At 51.7% G+C, this 23816-nt stretch overlaps 2 protein-coding genes across 2 annotated transcripts; one reads left to right on the top strand and one right to left on the bottom strand.

Annotated features, from left to right (window-relative positions):
- Positions 1–1832: 1832 nt before the first annotated feature.
- Positions 1833–2711, bottom strand: IUM83_15755 (Intraflagellar Transport Protein 52; the record flags this gene model as incomplete). Its single annotated transcript, XM_067940594.1, has 1 exon — positions 1833–2711. One exon carries the CDS (start codon positions 2709–2711, stop codon positions 1833–1835), a length of 879 nt encoding a protein of 292 aa, XP_067782059.1.
- Positions 2712–23109: 20398 nt separating this feature from the next.
- IUM83_15754 (uncharacterized protein) lies at positions 23110–23816 on the top strand (the record flags this gene model as incomplete). The annotated part of the gene is made up of 2 exons (XM_067940593.1): positions 23110–23304; positions 23460–23816. The coding sequence occupies 2 exons, from the start codon at positions 23110–23112 to the stop codon at positions 23814–23816; spliced, it is 552 nt and encodes a 183-aa protein (XP_067782058.1).

Below are 23816 nucleotides of genomic sequence, written 5' to 3'. Positions count from 1 at the left end.
CGGAGGTCAAGTGGCCTGCGTCGGTGAAATTCATTGAGAAGTCCGAAGTGCCTGCGGGAATAAAGTCTGCCGATATAGGCGACGGAGAAAAATGCCGATGTTCTGGTGACTGCTTTATTGACAGCTGTACCAACGCACAGCTGGCGATTCTCTGCACCTCCGATTGCTGCGGCTTGGGCGCTGCCTGCAGCAACGCGCCGCGAACGCTTTACTCATTGCGAACGCCTTCTGCATTGAGGATCTACGACACAGGTCGGGTGAGATTGGGTGTCTTCACTACGGCCTACCTCGAGGTCGGCGACGTGGTCGGGGAATACGCGGGCAGGCTATGTAAGTACGACGCGATTGTGGAGGGCCAACCTGCCCGAACAGTGAAAGAAAATAGCGGGTACACTGTGTTGTTACACGCAAGGTCAGTGAGAGGTAAGTACGTGTGTGTATAGGCGCTGGAATGCGGGTCTATCATGCGTTTCATGAGCCACGCATGCGACCCCAACGTGGAGTTCGTTGCGGTGCAGAACAGCACTACTGTAAAAGTCATGGCTAGGATGCTAAAGACCGTGAAGCCCGGGGCAAAGCTCACAGTGAATTACGGAGACCAAACATGGCTCACATGCGCGTGCGATGAGTGTTGGGTCGAGCAGGCGTAGAGCGGCAAGTAGTGGGCACGTCCAAGCGTTTAGCGTTACATGTAAGGCATCAGATCCACAACTAAAGTAAACGCTTAGCGCAAAAAATGAAATGCATTGGTGCCAATTCTCTCGCTTAACCGCGCTTGAACGTTCGAGCAGTGATGTATCTGAAGCGCTTTGACAAAATATAACACCCGTACGAGCGCTTCCTAAACTTCTGGGCGATTTTGAGTTAAACTCTCGCTTGCATTAGTCCCTACACACCTCCTGTATGTTAGATACATACCGGAATCATGTGAATTTGAGCTTGCCGAAGCCCTGGATAGTCAAAAGGTCAGTGCTGGTCCCACTAATAAGGGCCTTCCTCCTGGGTTACTCGAGTCGTTGCCACCACCTCCAGTCCCCCGTTTCCTCCTTTTCCGGCTCACAAGGATTTCTCGGCCAGCGCTATTGATATAATCCAGCAGGCGTGTTGCATAGAGTACGTGCACACACACTCCAAACGCGAAGCAGCAATTGCACCCACACCACTGACGTCCTACATCCACCTGCCATCCCCCCACGGCTGGCCTTCTACCTCCATCCGGGCGTAATTAGCCCCCATTTGAGCTGTCACCGCGATGTCTTCTTCCGAACGATTGTTCGGTGCAACTAAGAACCGCTTTGCTAGTGTCGAAACTACTCGAACCTGTCCAGCACCCTCAATACCCACAACAGCATCGTTCCACGTCTCCAGTAGGTTCTCCCGCATCATCTCAGACACACGGCGCGTGAGGGTTGGCGACGGAACGACGTCAAAGCGGAACGGCCGGTCGCTAGAGGACTTGTCCTCGCAGCAGTTGCTCAACCCTTGCAGTAGTGCCCCCATACGCAGTCGGCGCCGGAGGGCAGAGTCTCTCTTCAATACCACATTAAAGGTCTCGACCGGATTGTTAGTAGAGGCAAATCCACTCGGTGTAGAATAGATCTGCCACGCACTGTAACGTCCAAACAGCCACTGGGCACACATGTACTGTACAAACCCCGCCAAAACCGGTTGCTCCATCCACTTCCTTATGATGCCGTCACGCATGCGGAAAAAGTCGTTCTCGCTTCGCGCGAAGTGAAGATCATACATGTCGTGCACTATCCCAGCCGCTACAACCGAGGGAAATCCCTTAATAGCATTATGAACCTTCTGCATGACATGGAAAAAGCACGTCATGCATCGAAACTGAGGCGACCCCCCCCGAAGACAGCATTGAGCGCATTGTGCTGGGCCTGGTCGGCGTCGGCCATAGCGTAGTGAACAACCAATTCCCGACTTGTGATCCAAAAGTACAGACGCCGCAGCGCCATGAGTGCAGGCTGGACGACCGCTTGGGTCTCCTGGGAAACTATATACAGAGCCACCAGATGAAATCCACGCGAGCGATCCGACACGCCGACGACAAGCACTGGGTACTCGCGATAGTTTCGCTTGTAGGTTGCATCTACGTGTAAAATGAAACTTTCGGGGGGAAGCATCAGTCGTGTAACGAGCGCTTTCGTTGTGAGCCTAATTACGAAAGGCCGCTGATCCGAGCCATTGCCCACCACCGGCTTGCCGTCTTGGTCTAGATCCCATCCAAACGAAAAGGACTGCGTCATTGCCTCGCCTCCAGAAAACGCTCTCGCGTGAATCCATTTCCTCAGGTCGTCGACACGGTCGTTACGGCTAAGGGTCGTTCGGGTGTAGTGGTTCACGAAGTTCTGGACGGCGCCGAGTTCTGGAAGGTCCTGCAGCAGCATGCCAAACTTCTTCGACAGCCGGTTTCGAATGCGCATGGGCTTGAGGTGGTGATCGGCCAGCTCGCGGCAAAATGCCTTCTGTGTCGACGTCAACTTCTTCTTTTTAGGCGACGACACCGCTGTAGCATGATCTCTCGCAGTGTAGATCGAGACTAGCTCGTATTCTAGGCAGGACAGCGTCTTCCCCCGCCAGGAGCACGCCAGTGGACCCGAGGACAAGCACGCTTCGCAAGCCTGGGACGTGATCTCCTGGAGACGGTAGCGCATCTTGTGCGGCGGCTCGTCGTCGTTGCATATAGTGCATGCCATGGCGTTACTCTTCGTTATTTCGAATGACTTCAAGTCGCTCAGGACCTCCTCTGCGTCGGCAGCAGCGGCGCCGATCGCGACGTCCTGCCAGGGAATGCGCTTGGCATGGTCGCTCACTTTCACGGCGTTGAGGGAGAGCTTCGCGTCGCGTAGCGAGCTGCGACACCCTGATCTACAGCGCGCTGGTTGGCTGTAAATGGGCCACTGAGGCCTACCTCCGTCCTATTTGTGCGTCGCCTCAGAAAACGGCCAGCGCGCGCAGACCCTGCAATCTTTTTGGGTTGCCACCACAGCGTGTTGTGTCCACACACGTTTCGTGTGCTGACGCAGTTTTGTTGTTGGAAGGCGGCACTGTAGTGTGCAAGTCACTGGTTCTCCATAACGGTCTACCACAAAGAACATGTGATTTCACATAAACGCGATACCCTACACACTATTAATAATTTCGAGGAATTTCCATAAATCAGTGATTTTCACGGAGATGCACAGGAAAGGTTGTGAAAAGCCATCAACGTTCACTGATATCACTTGAATTAAGAGTGATACTTCTGCAAACATAATAAGTCATACTCGAAAATCAAAGTACTACTTTCGAAAGAGATTAGAAGACACGAGTGCTGTCGCGGAACATATTTTTATCGCATACAACCAAAGTTCGCTAGCTTCTACGTCTTATGGATTCAATAACTATACTTTAATAATAAGATCAACAGACCCGCTTTCTTATCTTCTATTGGACGCGTTCACAATTAATACCATTCTTCAATTTTCTGCCCTCTAGCATCAACCAGTCTAGATAACACCGACATGCGTACGACCAAGACCGTATGGAGGCGAGAGATTTCGGGAGGATGATTTTGACCTCTCGATGGCCGTGTCTATGGAGTTGCTGCGGTGTACAACAAACGGACCCAAGTCTGGACAACTATGGTGTCGCTTGCGACCGTCGGGATAACATTGGATCCGAGTATCATGCCGCCCAGAAGGCAATTGAGACCAGGTGCAAGGCATTTGCGCAAGTCATCGGCTTTCAGCTAAGGGTTGAGAGTTTTAGTAGCTAGCGCGACGGCGTCGAAAACGCCAAGTACGTGTGCAAGAAGCTTAATGGGCAGCAATTCTTCGACAAAGAGACAATCTGTGAGGACATTGTCTGCCCATTTTCAATTAATGTTTCAGGCACCGAGGGTTTCTGGAAAGTCACGCGAGTCAACTTCAGCCACAACCACATTAAGCACTCGGGTTTTTCGAGCCGTCCCGTAGCTGAAGGAACCACCCCTCGTTATCTGAAGGATAAGAAAAACACTACGCCCAGTTCTTTGGAGCTAACTCATCTGGTAGAATCTGAAATGCTCCCTCACTACTAAGGCAAGACCGACAAGGTGACAAGACCGGCAATTTTGGATTTTTTCGTTTCCAAGGGGTTTAAAGTGAGTCTCTCAGCGATTTCACGGATCGAACGCGTAGTCACAGAAGCCAAAGTGTCGAGCGACGTATCAGCTACCAGAATCTGGAGAGTTATCTGAAGTTAATGGCAGACAAAAACCCAGGGTCGTTGTGGAAGTTTGAAAAAGGTGGTGATGGGACATTTAAAAGACCCTGCTTTATTCCGCAACATTGGCATCCGTGTAGCTACAATGGCGAGGCGTCTATTTGGTGCAGATATGGTGACGTAGTTCTCAAGAATTTGGAAATGTGAGAATGAGGGATCCGGACCACGTCATAAAACCGCAGACTGAAGACTGACAGAGCTGGGTCCAGATCCAAGGGGTGACAGCAGATTATTACAAGGCGTGGATCTGGGCTATGGAAAACGCACAGAAGTACATGAAGTGTGTGGATATGATATTCAAGGACCTCTGAAGGTAACGCAGGGCATGGGAAGGCTAGATCCAAATGTCGGATGAATTTGGATCCAGGCCCATTCTGGATCCAGAATCAGATGGATCTGATCTGATTCCTGGATCAATCCTGGATCTGGAATCATGCGGTGGATTTACGACTGTGGCATGGCGGGGGTAAGCAAGGGACACGCAAGGAAGGTAGACAGGCCATGTAGAGTCAGAAGACAATGATGGGAAGATAGGATCCATAGGGATGATAGGACTTTGGGATTGGACCGAGCTTAACGGTAATCAGACCTGAATTTGCTTTGAACATCGCGAGGCCTCCCTCCCTCGCCTGGATCCGGGAACTACATTGGCACGGCACGGCGTAGAGAGGTTAGCGGTAGGAAAGCTAGCGTTTGTTATTAATTCTGGATAATATATTGGCCAGATCCAACCTCCTAGAAATCCATCCTAAGCCTAGATCCAAGATCCACCGGATTTATCTACTTGACCGGTGGATCCCTTCAGCTCTCGCAACCCAAGATCCCATCATAGGAGACGGCAAGTACGACAAAGGAAGACCTGCGAAGGCAAGGAAAGGCGCCACAACACACCCAAGGCAACCCTTCGGCCGGATCCAGACCCAGGCCGCCAGATCCAAGTGCACGGGTATTGGAACTGGAGAATATACCGCGAGCAGAGTGACGATTTCCGCACTGCTCCACCTGGATCACCGCGTCTCGCCAAGACATTCCTTCTCCACCGCTTGGACTCTTCGGAAGACACCAGAGCAGCTCAGATCCAGCCCTACCGACGGGTACACAAGGTGAGTAGTTCATCACAGATCACGGATCATCGGGGGACCCCCTCCGTTAGTCGGTGTCCGGTCGCTGTTGGGAAGTTGAATCTAGCGATCTCCCATATTTCGCGAATCCCGCTACATCACATAGACAGAGCTCACATCAAGGGCGAGGTGAACGACTATGGTGTTTATCTGGTCGCGACAGCCAGGGACTACAACAACTACATTCTCCTGTTTGCGTTTTCTCTTGTCCCTACGAAGGACTACGAGAACTGGAAGTGGCTACTGACTGTCGTGAAAGACGCCCTAGGTGATTTGGTGAGTCTTACCGTTCTTTCCGAAAAAGGTATCTTGTCCGCGGTTGCTGAGGTGGTTCTGAAGACTGGGCACCGGTTTTGCTTACGCCACATCAAGGAAACATCAACCGAAAGGGCATCTCTCTAACCGGAAAGGAACGTGGGTTGATCAACAATATGGCCCGCAGCGATTGTGAAAACGACAACAAAGTCTTCGCTACCGCGCCGTCGCTGACAAAACCCGCCGCTGTGGAATACCTGAAAGGGATCGATAAATCTCACTGGTGAAGTACAAGTACCAGGAAGCATTCAAGCTTCCAACCTACGACGAAACAACGTCCCACCTCGCAGAGCAAACAAACAGCTTGATTGGCAATGACTGCCGAAGTGCGAAACCGCTAGAGGTATTTGCGATGTTCTTCAGGAAGCTCAGTGAGTTAGTTTCGGAGCGGAGACAATTGGCTTCAACTTGACTGATCAAGAGGCCAGGCACAGACCTTGTTCCTCTTCTTGCGATCGAGCGGACAAAACTGCTAGCTGGAAGCACCCAGTGCACCGTGACACCCTGCCTAGAGGGCGCGTACAACGACAGGTTTCTCGGGCCAGTAACATTTTCAGGGTATATCCACCAATGGTTGACCTGCAGGGTAGTGAATGCACTTGCGGTGACTGAAGAGACAAAGATTGTCCGTGTGTTCACGCAGCAGCGTCAGCTATCAAGGAAGGGAAATCCCTCGACACAACTTATGACACTAAGAGGATGTCTATCAATCAGTTCACGGGGATGTACATGATGTCGTTTCGACCTTGGCCGACGGACGTGACCCCGGAGCAAGATCATGGTCTGCATCTCCCACCAATTCAGACAGTGCCACCAGAGCTAGGCAAACGAGGTCTCAAGCCCGGCCCAAAACCAAAGCACAAGCGCAGGAAGGCTAAGGGTGGAAGCTAAGGGCACATATGCGGTGACAAGAGCTGGACGAAAGCCCACTGAATCACTACAACTTGTTTACAGTTTGCATATCACCCATTTAGTAATCTGGGTTTTATACCGAAACAATAATATAACCCATTACTATTAATTAATTTATCCCATATTACTGTGGGTCTAAAACAGAATACTCATTTCCCGGCAGTTAATTGCAATGTTCGGCTGTTGGTGACAAGTTACGAGCGTTTTACTGTATACGTAGACCAGAAATCTGACCAAAAGAGGGCTCGGTAGAGCAATTCCTGTTTTAACCCTTTCAACCCCGTATTCTGTATTGTACAGAATAAGTAAAATTCCATTCTCTGTCTTGAATAATGCTTGGTGAGCTTTGCATCAAATCATACTAACCGCATATAAGAACTTGTACGGCAAACCAAACTGCGGTTAGGTGCTCCCAGACAACAATATATATATATATATATAAGCCTCGAGGTATTTTGGAAGTGCGCCGCCGCCACTAACAGCATGAGGCGAGCGCCGCAGGCAGCAGCCGCGGCGCGATCCGCAGAGGAGACAACACCGACAGCGGAGCGTCCGGCAGCGGCTTCCCCGGAGGAGACAGCCGCGAGACCAGCCGCAGGAGCGCCACAGGTGAGGGCATCAACAGAGGAGACAGCGCCGACGGAAGTGTCGACAGCAGCAGCAGCGTCGCTAGCGGCGTGGGCGCCGCGAGTGAGGGCTGCGACGGAGGAGCCGGCGCCGGTTGCAGCAGGACCAGCTGGAACAGCGTCGCCCGCGACTGAGACGTCACAGGCAATGGTGGCTACGCTGTCAGCTGCAGCGCGGCCGGCAGCAGCAGCGTCGCTCGCGACTTTGGCGTCGCACGCAAGAGTGGCGACGAAGGAGATGGCGTCGACTGCAGCAGGACCAGCTGGGGCAGCGCCGCCAGCGGCTTCGGCGCAGCAGTTGATCGCGGTAATGGAGGAGACAGCGCCGACTGCAGCGCAGCAAGTGGCACTGAAGTGACTTATGAAGACGCTGACCGATCAAACCAGTGCGATAGCAGCTGACCGAGAGGCAGAAACAGCAGCCGCTCCACCAACGAGAATGGCAAAATCATCGAGAATGGTAAAACGAAGAAAGGGGGAGTCGGTGGCGACAACTGCGCCTCTGTCAGTGGTGACACGATCGAGAAAACGCAGTGGTGAGGCGCGCAATGAGGCGACACGGGCGGGAAAGACTGTATGCAGACTAAAGACGGTGACGGTTGCAGCCGCGTCATAACCAGTTATAACGCGAGCGAGGAAGGCTAAGACTAGGGAGTCATCGACAGGTGCAAGCGCATCAGCACCAGCTATGACGAGAGCAAGGAAACCCGCACGCAGAGAGAAGGCGTCTTCAGTGTCAGACTTACCGACACGGGCAAGGCAGACAACACGCAAAAGGAATACGGCTTCGGAATCACTCCTTGTTGCAGATTCCGAAGAACAGCATGGATCAAACGAATCAATATGCAATGATGAGCTGGCCCCGTACGACCAGGATAGTTTCATGGACACGATGCGTGCTGTACCGATGTTGCATCCAGTGTCGGACGATGATATCAATCTAAGTGCTGAGGCCATCGATGTGGGCTATGGCTCAGAAGAGCAGCCAGGTAGTGATTCAGATGCCGAGACGGGAGAGTGGAGATATGTTGACGACGTTGACTCTACGGACAGCGAGGAAGATGATGAGAGTATAAGCGCTTTTGTCCCAGACGAAGACCTAAGAGCTATCGCCGATTCAGGGTGGGAGCTGTACGACTCGGAGCACTCAGGTATGTTTGTTGCAACATTCTCAGTTAAGACGTTTGGTGAACTCACTGTTTTTTATATATGTAACAGGGCAATTAGCAGTAGATGCTGCTGACGATTTTTACAGTGGGCCCTGGGGCCCAACACACTCTGCAGTCGCCTTTGCAGACTCACTACTCGGGTTATTTTTCTACTTTCTTCCCAAGCAAATGTGGTTATTGGTGGCTGATGAATCCAACCGATACCGTATGCAGAGTATTCCAGCGATGGCAGAGGAAAAACGAAGACGTATGCTGTGTGCGCAACAAAAAGATCCTAGTATTGCCGTTCCGACTTTGGAGACCATAACCGCTAAGCTGATGTGTCACAAGCGCTTCCCGCCTCATGAGTTTTGCCGTCTGATCGGTTTACTAATTAGTCGCACACTTTGCCCGATGCGCGATGGGGTCGCAAAGCATTGGTCATCCAACGAAGATGGCGCCCTTCCGCGTGGCACCTGGGGCCGTTATATGAAGCGCGCCCGGTACGAAGAGATCACACGCTTCATTCATTTCAACAACAACGAGAGCCTTAATGCGCTGCACGACAAGGCATGGAAAATTCGGCCCATTTTGCAGACTGTCGAGACAACGTTTCGCCGAGGATACCGTTTAGGTAAAGGTATTTCCTTTGACGAGGGCATGATGCCGAACAAGAGCCGCTTCAACCCTCTAAGAGTGTACAACAAAGAGAAACCCAACAAATGGGGGACAAAATTCTATATGGCGTGCTGTTCGCAGACAGCGTATTGAGCTCGGTAAGATATGATTATTTATATCTATATTCCACTACAATTTTGTCTGACGAAACTTTGTGTTGTCATGTAGGGTCGAAGTGTATTGCGGAAAAGAAAAGGTTGCCAAGAAAAACGCTGGACCTGTTGCTGTGGTGCGGAATATTACGAAGGTCCTACGAGGGCAGCCACCCAAACGTTTGATTGTCACGGACAACTTTTATTCCTCTGTTGCTCTCTCGTTGAAGTTGTTGTCCTTGGGCCATTATCACGTTGGAACAGTTCGAACGAACCGTCTTGGCTGGTGCAAATCTATTCAATATACGCAGAAAAAACGCCCCAAGACTATCCCGCGGGGCACATACCGAATCGCCCAAGCCAAGGAGCACCCAGAACTTATTGCGTTATCCTGGATGGACTCAAGGCCAGTAAATATGCTGGCCACAGGTTGCAGCACGGTGCAGACTACAGTATTACGAACGGAAAAAGATGGGAGCAGGTCTGCCGTGCGATGCCCCTCTATCGTTCCTGAGTACCTCCGTGGGATGGGAGGGGTGGATGTACGGGACCAGATCCGTCTCCAGCGATATTCGATCCAGAAGACTGTGGTGATGCGAAAGTATTACAAGCAACTTTTTCTTGGTTTGGTCGATATGGCAATTACGAATGGATTTATTGTTCATAAATTTGTTCAGCGACAGCGAGGAGAGAAAATTACAACCCATGCAAATTATATGAGGCTGCTTCATAAAGAACTTCTTGCGTTAGAGCCTGCGGATTTCGAGTCAAACATGCTCGGCGAGAATTTGCTTAGCCAGCCGTTGAGATCAGAATCACACATGATGACTCAAGTGACGGAGCGCTACCGAGTGAAAAACAAAACGAAAAAAAACGGCGTCAATATTCCTGCAAAGTGTGTTCTGCTATGAGCACAGGAAAGAGTTCTGAAACGACGTACGTGTGCATGGCTTGCGATGTTGCATTCGGTGGACGTGTTGCACTGTGCAATCTAGTTCGCCGTGTTGAAGATGGAAACAGTCTAACATGCTTTCAAATATGGCATAATTCGTGGGAAAATGGTACGCAAATTCCAAGTCAATATAAAAAAAATCGATTCAGACGGGATAAACGAAAGCATAGCCAAGTCGATTCATCCAGTGACAGCAACACCATGGGCTTGAGCACGTAGTTGATTGATGTATCCGCAATAGCACCAATGCTGCTGCGGGCGCTGATACATTGTACAAAACCCGCAATGACAACATGGGCACGGACGAGGCAACATTCATTAAGGTTTTGTGCTGAGCCCGGCGAAGACCATGCGCAACATCAACAGTGCGACGCTGAAGAGCGTCGGCCGTGACAGGTTGGTCGTGAGCGCTGGCCAGACGAGTGATGTGTCGAGCGCGGACGGCAACGTGGACGTATCGAGGGCTGCGTCGAACGTGGGCAACAATGTGGATGTGCCGACGAGCAGGAACGTGCTGGAGCGCGATGCGAACGGCGTGGGCGTCACGTCGGGCTGATTAGATTGACGAGCGCTCGTCGCTGGTGGGCACAAACATCGTCGTGAGCACTGGCAGCAGCAATAGCGGCAGCGGCGGGACCGCGGCGCTGAATGTGGGCATGGGCAACAGTAGTGCTGTCGGGTCCATCTCACTGCGGTCGGGCGAGACTCAAATAGCCTGCGCGACGACCGGAACTGTATGCGGTTTGATCTCGCTGAGCGGTGGCAACGGTGTGTAGGCCGGCCGTCGATCTCACTGTAGATCGTCGTGAGTGTATCTACGTCGGGCGGCGACATTTCGTTGACGACGCTGCAAGCACAAGCGGTGCGAATCGCGTGGGAGACAGAGTATCGGTGTGTCGATCTCTTTTTCGGTAGGCGCAGGAGACATGACGTCGGGCGGTAACGTCGTGCTGTCGGCAGCCGACTCCCGTTGATTTCATCGGCGTCGAGCAGGAGCTTCATCAGCGTGGTGAGCGGGAGCGGCAGCGAGCTTTAGCAGGTCGATTGCTGTACCGGTGGGTCTGTCGGTCGGTCTGGCGGTGTGAGCTTTAGCAGCGGCAGCGCGGCTGCGGGTGCTTCATGTAACTTGTTGCTGAGCAGTAGAGCAGAGGTGCCAGCGGCGGGTCCGTGGTGATGAGACTGGGGAGCGGCGACACGGAGACAATTTGTCGATCGCGGCCGCCCGCAGCTACGGCACAAAAGGACTTGCCGGCGGCCCAATCGAGCTGGTCGGTGGTATGGGCTGGGAAACCAGCCAGTCTATTAGCGTGGACAGCGGAGTAGGTGGTGATATTGCGACGTTGACAAGCGGCGACCTGTCGCTGTGGGGTGCGGCGTCTCACACGAGTGGGTCTCTGTCGCTACGAACATGTATGGGGTGGTGGGGCGGTACTGCCGCCTGATTGTGAAGACGCGCGCCGTGTACGTGCACATGTACCGGCAGGAGCGGCAGACACGCATCGAGAAGGTGGCGAGCAGTGAATACTGCCAACTGCGCGTGAGCGAAGCATCAGCGAGGCGATGACATTCTCTGTTGGCATTGATGCTACAGCGCATGATAGCCAGCGTATTTGCACGGGTGCGTCGACAGAGGAGGCCTCTTTGACGGCACTGTTGCTGTGCTATCTGGTGGTGCTACCGCATCCTGTACAAGCAGAGCTTGACGGTGTTCGTGTATGGGCGACTAACAGCGTGATGCCGAAGATACCGGCGAACCTGCTCGACAATGGGGAGGTGCGAATTCCGCATAGGTCTGAGAATGATGGAGGAGTGGGTCTATTGGTCGTGATGGCTGTCTCGAAAGCAAAGATCACTTTGCTGAAGAAGTCGTTCTGGGAGAAGTACGGTGACGACCTCGTGAAATCCTTGAAAGCTAATCTTAGCGCCTACCTCGCGAAGGTGATCGTGATCACCATGTGTGGTGATGAGGCAGTGGTCGACACGTCTATCCATACTAGCTCGGAGGCTGCTGCAGATGCTGATACAATGTACAAGGCCAGCGAAGGCATCCAGAGGGTGGTGAGTGGTGAATACTGCCGGCTGCTTATGGCGATTCTCGACGCGGCTGACGCGGAGCTCAGAGCGACATGAGAATCGCCATCGATGTCGTTGTCTGGATGCGACTGCGTCGGAGAGTGCAGCTATGCGCAGCTCGATCTCGAGAGTGGGTATCGGTAAGAGGATGCGGGCTCGAGTACACACGACGGAGGGTGAGTCTTGTTGTTCAGTGTTGGCGACGTTTGCTGCAAGCAGCAGCGAAGGAGACGCGACCGCCTGCGAGGCTATCGGTGCTGTTGCGTTGAGCAGCCTGTACGAGCGATGTATGCACGAGGGTCAGCATCAGCGAGAGGGGACGACGACACCAATTGTGGCACATGTATTAGTTTTGGACTGTCGAATCGTCCAGCTTTCACTTAGGGCCAAGGTCTTTTACATTGCTAAGCGAAACCTTTGAGTTCAAATGAAGGTCTGCATTTGCGAGTGAAGTTGATTGTACAGCGCCGCTAAGTGCAAGTTTGCATTGGTCTCGTCGACGAGTTCCGTCACGATTGCGGCGACCTCTTGGAGAGGGAACGCTTCGCTTTCCTCCCATCTAGATCGGCAGCATCGAAAGATGATGTTTGGCGCTTGCGCTTCCTGCTCTAAGCACAGAACGTTGTTAGAATTTATTTTACCATGAGTAATACAATAAATATACGAACGGGGTTTGCCTCTAAATATGCGTCAATTCTCGCGCGGAGGCGGGCGTTAGCCTCGCGCTGGAAATTCTGACGCAAGTCGATGGGATTTCCAGTCTCGGTGAAATCGAAGAGCGCGCCAGGAGCACGCTCCACCTGACGAGACACGTAGCTCTCTTGCCCGGCAATAAACAGGATCTCGTGAGCTCCATTTTCGCGCAGCGGGCGAATGGTCATGGCGCAGCCGTGCACCTTGTCGCCTTCGGGGGACGTGGTCACACGGTTTTCTCTGGAGCGTAGCTCCCCAGCAAGCCTGCGATGCATGTTAAGCAGCTCGGTCATGCGTGTGTCAAGATTCTGGATCAGGGCCATCTTCTCCTGGTGGTGCGTTGCAATCAAATCGGCAATCTGCTCGTCCTTGCGCTCGATAATCCTTGTGAGTCGCGTGGCCTCGCGGTGAGCGTCACGCAACTGGCGACGGAGGTCACGATTCTCAGCTTGCAAAACATCTACGATACTCATTATCGGTGAGGGGGGTGGGGGCAGGAAGGGAAGAAGCTGGAAACGGGATAGGTAGGTCTTGGAAGCACAAGCGAGAGTGAGAAGCTGTGGCTGGTGGAAGGATGAAGCCGAGAAAGGTGTCAGTTTGATCGTTTCTGAGAGGAATCGGATTGTTAGAGTTTTCTAAGTGCGTCCAGGATTTGATATAACCAATAAAATCGCCTAAAAACGAACAGCTGTCGTTGCTTTAGCCAATCTCCTTTAGCTAGTTTTCGCGTTTTTCTGATGGGTTTGCTGTGAATAATCGCACAGAATAGACGGTATCCTAGACATGAGTGATATCCTATTCTGTATGATACAGAATAAATAATGGGGTTGAAAGGGTTAATGAGCTCTGACCAGTTTTGCGCCTGCTACTCCATTAGTAGTTTTACGGTAGTATTATTGTTGAAAATATGAAATATTATCCAAATAACACTACAGCTACTAGTACTACAAATCTCCCGAGGTAGCGTAGGTCAATGATATTTGACCACTCAACGCGGGCTAGTTCCTTCGCGCGCTTGAGGTTGTCAACCCCAGTTACCCAGACGGATTTCGACCCACGGACAGTACCCATCATGTTCTCGTCCTCGCAACCGCTCTTGCTTTCCTCGTCCTTGGTCTCCTCATCTCCGCTCACCACCTCCGCTTCCCACCAGTCCGCCTGCTCCAATTCTCTCTTAATTGTGTAGACCTTGCTGGTTAGGCGGCTGGCAAGCCACCTTCGCTCTTTTGGAAGCGCCACGGCCTTCGGTCCACAGCCAGTCTTGAGCAAGAGGTGCTGCTTTAGTATTGTTGGCATGCTTAATTTGGTGTGGCAACGCCAACACGTTGTTGTCTTTCGGCTTTTAGGGCGGCCGAGCTGTTGTTTGCGTGGGTGTCGAAGTGCTGGTGCCATGAAGGATACCGAAGCGGAAATGGACGGTTTCGTAGAATGGCAGGCACTGACAGCCCGAGAGCGCACCGCAACCACCAGCTCCTAGTACGAATATGCGCCGAGTAGTACTAATACATTACTACCACTGAGTCAGTGTTTTGCAGTGTTAGAAATCAAATCGATTTGACAAACCTCAGTGATTTTCACTGATGTATGGAAATTCCTCTAATAATTTCGCACTAAGCCACACAAAATCAGTGGATGGCACACTTTGATATGTAAGAACACAACAAATGCTGATGGCTGCACACCAGTCAATTTATAGCGAATCTCGGTAGAGATTTATGGCTGGTTTCAACCAACCGGGATGGTATTCTGGTGCGGTATCATGCCCGACGTGGGGCAATCTCACTTCTCAATACTCAAAGCCCCCTCCCCTCCTCCTCCTCCATGTACCCCCCCCCCCCCCCCTACAGCTCCCTCGTCCCAAGATGTCCTCAAGCTGCACGTGGACGACGATCTGTAGCGACATGGCTCGTGAAGATTCCCAGCAGCTGATGGAGGACATGAAGCTCTTCATCATCGTGAAAAGCTAACCGTTTTCTTGCTTCGTGTGCGCCCTGACAAAGCCACATAAGACGCGCTACCAGCTGATGCGCTGCTCGTCGGAGCATGCAAGGCTGCCACGCCGTATGGCGCGTGTAGGTGGATGGGGAAGGGGACTGTCCAACGAGAGCCATCTCAAATATGGGTCATTTTTTTAAAATAATTTTTCAGCCATAAACAACACAGATGCAAATCACAGCACCGTTAGTGATGGAGGCCGTTAGCAATGCAAATCACTGCACCGTTGGTGGTGCAGGCGTTCCGTTAGTGATGCAAGTATTTCGTTAGTTATGCATGAAAACCGACTAAATGAACAGGAAGCACGACCATGGTGAACTCCGATTCATTAGTCTTCAATTGGTGTCCAGCCCAAGGCTGACTATGTTTCCTCCTGGTGGCTACGACGCACACCCGTTAGGCCTCTCTAAGACAACGTTTTCGTCACTGCTACAACAGGTCAAGAGATCAGAGTACCACAGCGTCTTCCGCGAGGTTGGTGGCAAGGCAGACGACCCTTTCAGGGGTCAAACGCGTTAGCTGTCCCTGTCCGCCAACTTGACTAAGCTGCGCGGCAGGCTCCAAGCAACAGCTCCCACTGTGGACGAATATTTCCTCCCTCACGCGTTTTCTTTCATGCGTCTACGTGCTGGAGGATCTGAACAGGCAGCTCACACGGACAACACGTCCGCTGATGTGAAAGCTGTACATGCGCTGTATCCGTGCAGCATACCAGGTAGTGCAGTGATCGCGTTGCAGCCGAATACCCACCTTAACGTGTATGTCGGGTGTTTCAAAGTGACTAGAGAAGAGTGGGCGCGATCGGTTCACGTCCCCGTGGGGCACGGTGTTATCTTTCGTGGTGACCTTATTCATGCTGGAGCTGCATGCACGAGGTCGAACTACAGGCAGCACTGCTACCTGCAGTTCGAGGGGGTTACATGGGTGCCAGATGTTGTGATGGGGGTTACTGTAGCCACCTTTTGGTGTAAATTCTGCGGCAAATCCGACGCGTCGTCGGTGCGGATGCGAAACTACCGCTTCTTTTGCCTTTCAAACCCTGATGGACCGCGTAACAGAGCGAACCGACAACGTATGCAACATACAAGAGGCTGGTACGTGTCGGAAAAACGTATCCAGTGAGAAGTAGTTTGAGAAGCCATAGAAATCACAAACATGCCTAAAATGCAGGCGGTAATACGATTAAGATTGGACACCTACTATTGGTTTTGGTATGCCTATTTTTTAAAGCAAGACTGACAATACTATCCATTACAAAAAGTGAAGCTGCAACTCTAACCTTATCTTTGTGATAGTAAATCTCAAAATGTGTACTTACCATCTTAAGTGTCTCAGTGAAAACATGCTTAAGCCAAATTGAAGTTACGTTGCAAGTTGTTAAAGTCGAAATAAAAAAGTATCTGTGTTATTATATGCATTCTACAATGAAATAGCAATGGTTCAACTGCGCCCAGAATATCCCCATGATCTTGGTGGGCGGTAGGTTTCTTCGTACGTTGATAGATCTCTGGTTGAGGGGGGCATCGTTCGAATTGGTGGCAGTATTACTACATCGTTAGCGCGTGCCGTTTGCTGTGTAAAGCTTGGGGGTGTGGCTGGGTGATTCTGATCTACTCTCTCACCAAAGATCGGGTCTCTTCTTGTGCTGTTGATGCCAGGCTTGGCTCGGTGTGAGACCTTTCGTTTTGCGTGCCGAGTAGGCACGCCGACAGGGGCGAGCACTCAGCTGAGCTCTGACTGGCCATTGTGACGATTTATCCACCAGTGCTTCGCAAACTGTTGCATGCGGTCGTTCGATTCTATGATTGTAGCAATGTCGTGTAGACAAGGTCGACCGTGTACAATCCTGAACGTCCCAGAGCATGTATCCCTAGGAAGCCGAGTGTAGACGATTTTGCATGCATCTTTCCACAATTTCTGGTCCTCCGTTACCGCTTAAACGGTGATTACTCGGACAACAGCAGCGCATTGGTTCGGCTGAAGTACTGCTGGAGTAATGTCTCCATTACGCTCTGAGATCAGTCGAGTGTCAGCTGCTGCAGCTTTCCACCAAGGCAACAGACCTTTGAAGACCGTGACTAGATCGCTTCGGCTGCTACGAATCCACGCCTTGCATTTAGCGTACGTACCCTCAATCAGGGACGTGTCGCGTACATCAAAGTATGCATACCGGCCCGTCCAAGCTCGAACAATTCTCTCTTTGAACTTCCACCAGTTAGTGTCAAGGTAAGATGCCAGATCAGCACTGTGTTTTTAAGGCACCGCACCGGGTCTCGAACTCTGACTCCGTACGTGAGTCAACAGTCTTGTGAAATGTCACCATGAAGGCGTCCGTTTCCCACGTAGTTACCTTTGTCTTGTCTCCAGTAATGAGGTCTACCATAGTCACTTGACCTAGATGTTTGCGAGCCATTACCTCCACGTTAGTGTTCATGGGCCAACGACATACCATCGCTGGCATTTCAGGTAACACCCTATCAACTGCATTCATGCACGCCTGATCGCAATCAGATAGCACCACACCGGGTAGCTCAATATCGTTTTCAATCAGAAACAATCGCAATATATTCAACGCCCACACGTAATTCTCCTCTTTTCGCCGGGCAACCAGCACTGCGCCACGGGAAGAACGGTATTAAAACCCGTCACAGCAATGATGTTGAAAAGTGAGACCTTGAATTTGTTTGTCTTGTATTCGCAATCCACGCCGAGAACATCATGGTTCCGACGAGACAAGATTGCCGTGCTTGGGTGAGCCCAAAAGAGATACCGCAGTTCTGGTGTCTTCGGGTTTGCTGCGTAGCGATAAAAGAAACCACGTTCGTAGAGGTCCGCAAAGGGCTTCCATTACTGTGTTGGTAGCCAACACGCGGCGACGAACCGCGTTCTTCGTATTTGCGATGCCCTTAAGAATGACGAACGAATCTGGGTCGGCCTGTTGAAGTGTGGCGCGAATACTCGCCACAGACACGCCACCAACCGCACCGATTCTTGAACTGACCGGGTAGTACCAGTACTCGTTTCTGCAACAACGGCGTGCCGACAATGACAGGAGTGGACTCGCGCGTCTTCAGAGGGCGTATGGTTATGCAAATTACTCCCATTCTGCGTGTGGACGATTTCCCACGGCCCTTCAGGGTCGCCCTTCGATACCGCTTGTAATACTAACTTCATCTTGCACCTCGTTCACTTGGAACCACGCATCAGTCGCACTCTATCGTTATCCAGAAGATGTCTGGGTGATCCCTTTCGGTCACAATTCAAGCCGCGCTTCCACACTGTTGCCTTCATTGCATCCGTGTAGAAAGCCCGACGCTTAGTCAGATTGTAACAGTGCGCTCGTGTCCAGCGGTGAACTGCTGCGAGAGCTTCGACCTCCGATGGAAACGTTTCTTCCGGAGGTGGTGGGATTACAAACGTCGCCGCGCAGGTGTCGTTGTTTGAAGCGTGCATGGCATTGCAAGATAGCATAGCTGTAGAGGTGATGGTGTGGGCCTGAACTTGAATTCACAAGTACGAGCTAATCAGTACTGAATCCTGCGGGCATGTGAACGGTCTAGAACGTTCACTTTCTTCTCAGCTATGCCGCCATGTGCCTGCGGTGTGGTGCATTTGCTTTTTTATGCGTAGTGCCGAGCAGGAGTATTGCAAGATGCTCGCTATGCCACCAACAAAGATCTTATCCATCAGCCACGTTGAAGTCTTTAAATTGTACAAAAACATATATGTTCATTTTATGAAAATGATCCTGGATTGAAATGACCCTCGTTAGACAGTCCCATGGTGAAGGTGATGACATGCCAAGAACCCAATCGTGTGAGGATAATGGAGATGGGTGTCCACGAGACTCTCCTACGAGACCCTCAAAAACCCAAGTTGATTCCTCCACTCAAAGAATACGGCCGTGAGTTGGCGACTCAAGGGTTGAAATCAGCACGAATTCGTATAAGTATGGTTCGGCGTTTCGACTTGTCTGAAACTGAATTGCCGACACTGAACGAAGTTCAATGCTTCACTGCCGCATTCACCAAGCATGGGAATGACGATTATGAAGACCTTTTGGATCAGAACGATGCGTTAGCGTATGGACCGGAAACCAACGACACGCAACCGTTTTCGTTTGGGTGACAACGTAATGCTCAAGGAAGGCCAGGTGTCAGAAACGTTTCTGACCAGAATTCGTTATTGGTGAGGCTGACGTCAAAGCGGCTACTGCAGAACGCCGCCCGCGCTCGTGTTTCACATGGACGCCGCCTTCAAGTTGAACCCGCTCTCATATCAAGTTGTTGTTTGCAGTGTAACGGACGGGCACCGTTCGTTCCACCTGGTTGCTCTATTCATCACCTCCCAGAGACTGGAGGAGCTGTATGTGATGGCCTTGTCGGCGCTTCGGAAAGTGTTTACGGCGGTTACTGTGAAGCAACTTCTGGTCAAATATGTCGTGGCGGATGCGAAAGCGGCTCAACAAAATGCTATTGATCAAGTCCTTGGCCTAGGTTTACCTGATGTGCTTCTACCGTGATGGCAAAGCTCTATGAGCGGGTCAAGGTGTTTCCCAGCGGTTGCGTGGGCGTGTAACAGCCGACATTTACGATCTTCAATTTGCTGCTGACCAAACTGCTTATGGTGAAGAGTGAGCGTGAAAGTGAGTTGGCTGATTTTCGGGTTTTCTTTAGGCGTGTGTGGGCAATGAGCGAGTTTCATCATTGGTAGTGCTTCCGTACCCCGAGTAGATATGCCACCACGAACAACCCAGTGGACGTCTAACCAAGCGCGATTACACTTTACGTACGAAACTCAAGATTGGAATGCTCGTCCTGCTGCTGGCAAATCGTTGCGGACACCAGTCGGTTACGCCAAGAAAGCTCAATGATGTTCCTGAGGTCACCCAGCAACTTAGGGTCCAGGTGGGTGAACGGCTTCCGGCAGCGAAACCTACTCGTCGACATTACTCCAAGTCGATCCAGTATCGAGTTGCTGCTCGTATCGCCGAACCCCAACCTTGTGCGTGTGCTGCAATGTGGTGGTGTTTGTGTGCATTTACATAAATTTGATCGCAGCCGAGAGACTACACCCGTATCGGCACAGTTGGACTCAGCCTATGCGCGAATGAAATTGGAAGTCCAACCGGAGAGCAAATGGGAGGTTGATGTGAGCAATTTGGTAAGAGGATGCAAGTACAACTTCAAGTTCGCACTCTGCATTCATGTGCTTTTTGTGCTTCGGCTCGAGAACTACACTGGCTTCGACGGCAAGCGCACACTTGTAAATCACTCAGTTCCCCCAAAGCACCGCCGTAGGAATGCAGGACATGTGCAAGCTCCCGCCGGTTGCCCACTTACTAATGGGCTCGCGCTGAATACTGAGTAAATATCGTTATGTACACAGTAAGATCCACTTTGTGAGTGAGATATGCCAGAAACTAAGTAATCACCACAAAAAAAACGTTTTGGCTGCAACGTCACAATTGTGCCTGTAATTCCAATAATATATATGCGACGAAGTTATCAAACCACCAGTAGCCTCCAAACAATGCATTCTATCGGTCACTACCCGATCTTCAAGATGACAAGCTACAACACTACTCACGACCCCCCCCCCCCCCTACTGGGTTCATCGCATTTTTCAAGTGGTGTGAAGAACACCTTCTGAGCCGTGGTTGGGGTCGTTTGGACCAAGCAGCAGGCCGGTACCTGAGGATGTAGGGCCACATCCAACGTGGCACCGGTCCAACAGTCGTTCAGGCAATCAAGCGCCTCCTTGACTCAGTACCTCAAGCTCGCATCGTCACGCCTCGGCCCATCGAGGCAGCTGGCCAAGGAGACGATGGCCAAGGAGACGATGCCGGTGAAGTAGAATGGGTGCTTCCGGCTGGGGTTGACCTGAGTGGTCGTCCAACCAACCAAATGCGGAGGATTTTAGCTGACTGTCGAATCAACGGGCGTGTCACGTTCCTAACGTCATGGAAACGACATGGGAACTGACGGCTAATCTGCCTTCCAGCAAGATAACCAGATATCGAAGGCACCAGCGTACCCTGGTTAATCGCCACTGCATTCAAGCAGAGGCTACGGAAAAATCTAAGACAAGAGAGATCGATTAAAGAGAAAGGGATCAATGCAAGCTTCATACTACATTTAATAATACAACTCTTTATTTCATCTGCGTCGTGATGCCAATCGTTTCATGAAATGCCAGCTAGTGTATGCATAAACGTGGGGACCGAATGCCATCAGCTGAAGCGGTACAAGGCCTAGACCCCTCAACTCGATCCGAACAAGCTTCCAAGCCTCACGCTAACCACACAGGGCAAGCCGAAGCCGCGCTGTTCTTGTCGTTCATGCTGCCCTTGTCATCCTTGCTGACAGCACCGTCAAGCCGGCGTGGGGGCCGTTGCACGCTGCGCAGTCGTCGATCTGTTGGGGGGGGGAGGTCTGTCGAGCCGGCGCGCCCTCGGTCGATGTTCGGGGTGTCTGATTGAGGCCGATTTCGAAATGGTCAGTGGTGGGCCGGCCGGCCGGCCGGGAGATGGATGGTCTGCCCCTTCCGCTGGCTCGGTCAAGCATCCCCACCTTATCTGTGTGGTAGACGTAGGTTGTGTGCTAACCTTGTCTGGCTATTTGTTTTTTTTCTATTTTGTACGCTTGTGGGAAATTTGCGAAGTGGGCAGATATAGCTCCTAACACCAGAATTTGGTACGCCGACATGTTTGCCTTGTTGACGTGGTGATGAGATACACAAGGTTTTTTTTGGAATCTTACAACCATGAAGTCAGGGCTGCACTGAAAACATGCTGGCATTATATGTATGTCTACGTTGCCGCTGACGCCTGCAAGGACTTCTAAACTCACTAATAGGTAGTAGTCACATAAAGGATGGGCTTAGTCCTACATACTGGGCGGGTCCTATTTTGTCAGTATACTAGACTCAGCGCCTATATAACCATGACGCCGTTTCCTCATAGATTGGCTCAGCCGCTTTAGATATTGGATAATAGTACATAAATCCGGTGATAATACATCAAACCCTACGCGGAAAATCGGTCAAATTGTTGCACTAAAAAGGCACTGAGCCCTTCGAATTTGGGATTGTTATTAGTGACCTCTTGGCAGCAAGAATTGGTCCTTCGGCGAAATGAGCCGGAGTCCAGCATTGATTTCGCTTGCACAATTTTGATACGACGCGTGGCCAATACAACGCACCTAGCAACCACAAATCGGCGCTGGCGATGGAGAACACGCTGCTTCCCAGCATTCAGAACAGCCAAGATATCGGAACGTACGTGGTTGTGGACATGGACGTTTCCGCAGCGTGGCTGGATATTTGCGTCATCCGTTTTTGGGTGTGTCGCTAAGGCTGACGCGAACTCCAATATCGAAGCTGTTGAATGGGGAGGTTAAGGTGTTAATATTTGTATTAGCAGTACGAGAGGAAAATGTTCAGATCGCTAGCTGCGATCTGGATAGTACAGGCAGAAAGCTGCCTGCCATCCATAGTGCGATGACGACAAGATGCCGAGGAACAAGCCGTCGAGAACGCAGTCCGAAGACGAGCTCACTCCCTCTTTTGCCTCCGGACCTAGAGTAGTAGGGATAGGTATAAGAGAATAAAGAGTAATATATTGTAGTGAGTTACCTACAGTGTGTTTTCTATTCATTTCAACATTTCAAGTATAATGAGCAAACCCCAAGTTGACAAGAGTTCGGTCGACCCGCAGCGGTTCAGCGGAAAGCCTCTGATCATGGAAGAGCAAGCTGGTCATCCATGATCATAGGCGCTGAGCGAGCAGCGTGTGCTGGAGGAGCTGCAGCACAAGCGTGCAAAGCCGCTGACGCGGTTCGAGTATTTGCTCAAGAGCCAGCCGGCAACGCCGCCGTGTCCTCCTGCAGAGGATAAAGACGCGACTTGGCAGCACGATTTGCACGGGACGCTGCTGGGTTAGCAGTCGTCGTGCGTCAAGCGACTGTTGTGCGGAACACTGCCGGGCGATTTCAAGGGAATACGAAGCGCATGGACGATGTGATTTGGCGGCTCGGTGAAAAACAGTACAGCGGCAGGCGTCGTCGGGCTGGTCCGGCAGTTCATGGAGATGGTGAACACCGATTTAAAGAGCGTGGGATAGCTCTTCCAATATCTCAACGGGGTGCGCAGTCAAGTCAACGTGAACGCGCACGAGGCTCTGCACAGCCACATGCTGACCTCCCAGCTTACGCTGGTGATATTCCTCGAGTAATTCCGAGGCACATGAGGGGCTCTTCGATCGAGCTGACCGAAGAAGGGTTGACGCTCGAAAAGGTGAGCGACAAGCGCAATGTCATCTTTGGCACCAAGAGCAAGAGCGAGATCTGGGCTCTGGCCAGCGGGAAGGCGGTCAATCATTTCAACGCGGCTCCTGCAAATCCGAAGGGGCTTGGCAAGCGCAAGGCCGTAGACGGGACGGTGCGATTTGCACTACAACATTGATGCAATGAAGTGCTACTACTGCGGTGGTGAGCACAACAAAATGAACAATGTTGGGCCACACAAGATGATCAACTGCCCCAGCGTGCACTTGACAAGGCAGCTGGCGTGCACCGCCGGAACATCTGGTCAAGGCCAAGCCGCCAGGTTCGCAACGAAGTCCACGAGTCAACGCCCAGGATGAGGGGAAACGGCAAGGGAAGGGAAGGGCCAAGGCCAAGGTGAGACGTGAAGTCTCACTGGATGAGTGCCTGGCTAAAGCCGTGGCGGTGGACGCGTGCAACGCTGAGCACGACGCGTCACCAACGACAGCTGATGGGTACACGAGCCCGCCTCCGAGCAACTTCGAAGTGCCCGTGACCCCGGGAAAGGGCACGCTGCCCTTAAGCGACGAAGACGAACCAATGGATACCGTCGTGAACGTAGTGAATGCTGACGCTGCGGGCAAGGCTCAAGTCGAGGTAAGCAACCGGACGTCGACGTGGACATAG

Source organism: Phytophthora cinnamomi, assembly GCF_018691715.1.
Source record: "Phytophthora cinnamomi strain GKB4 chromosome Unknown Contig111, whole genome shotgun sequence".
Lineage (NCBI taxonomy): Eukaryota > Oomycota > Peronosporomycetes > Peronosporales > Peronosporaceae > Phytophthora > Phytophthora cinnamomi.
The sequence above is the reverse complement of the archived record's forward strand: the minus strand, read 5'-3'. Positions and strand labels throughout refer to the sequence as shown.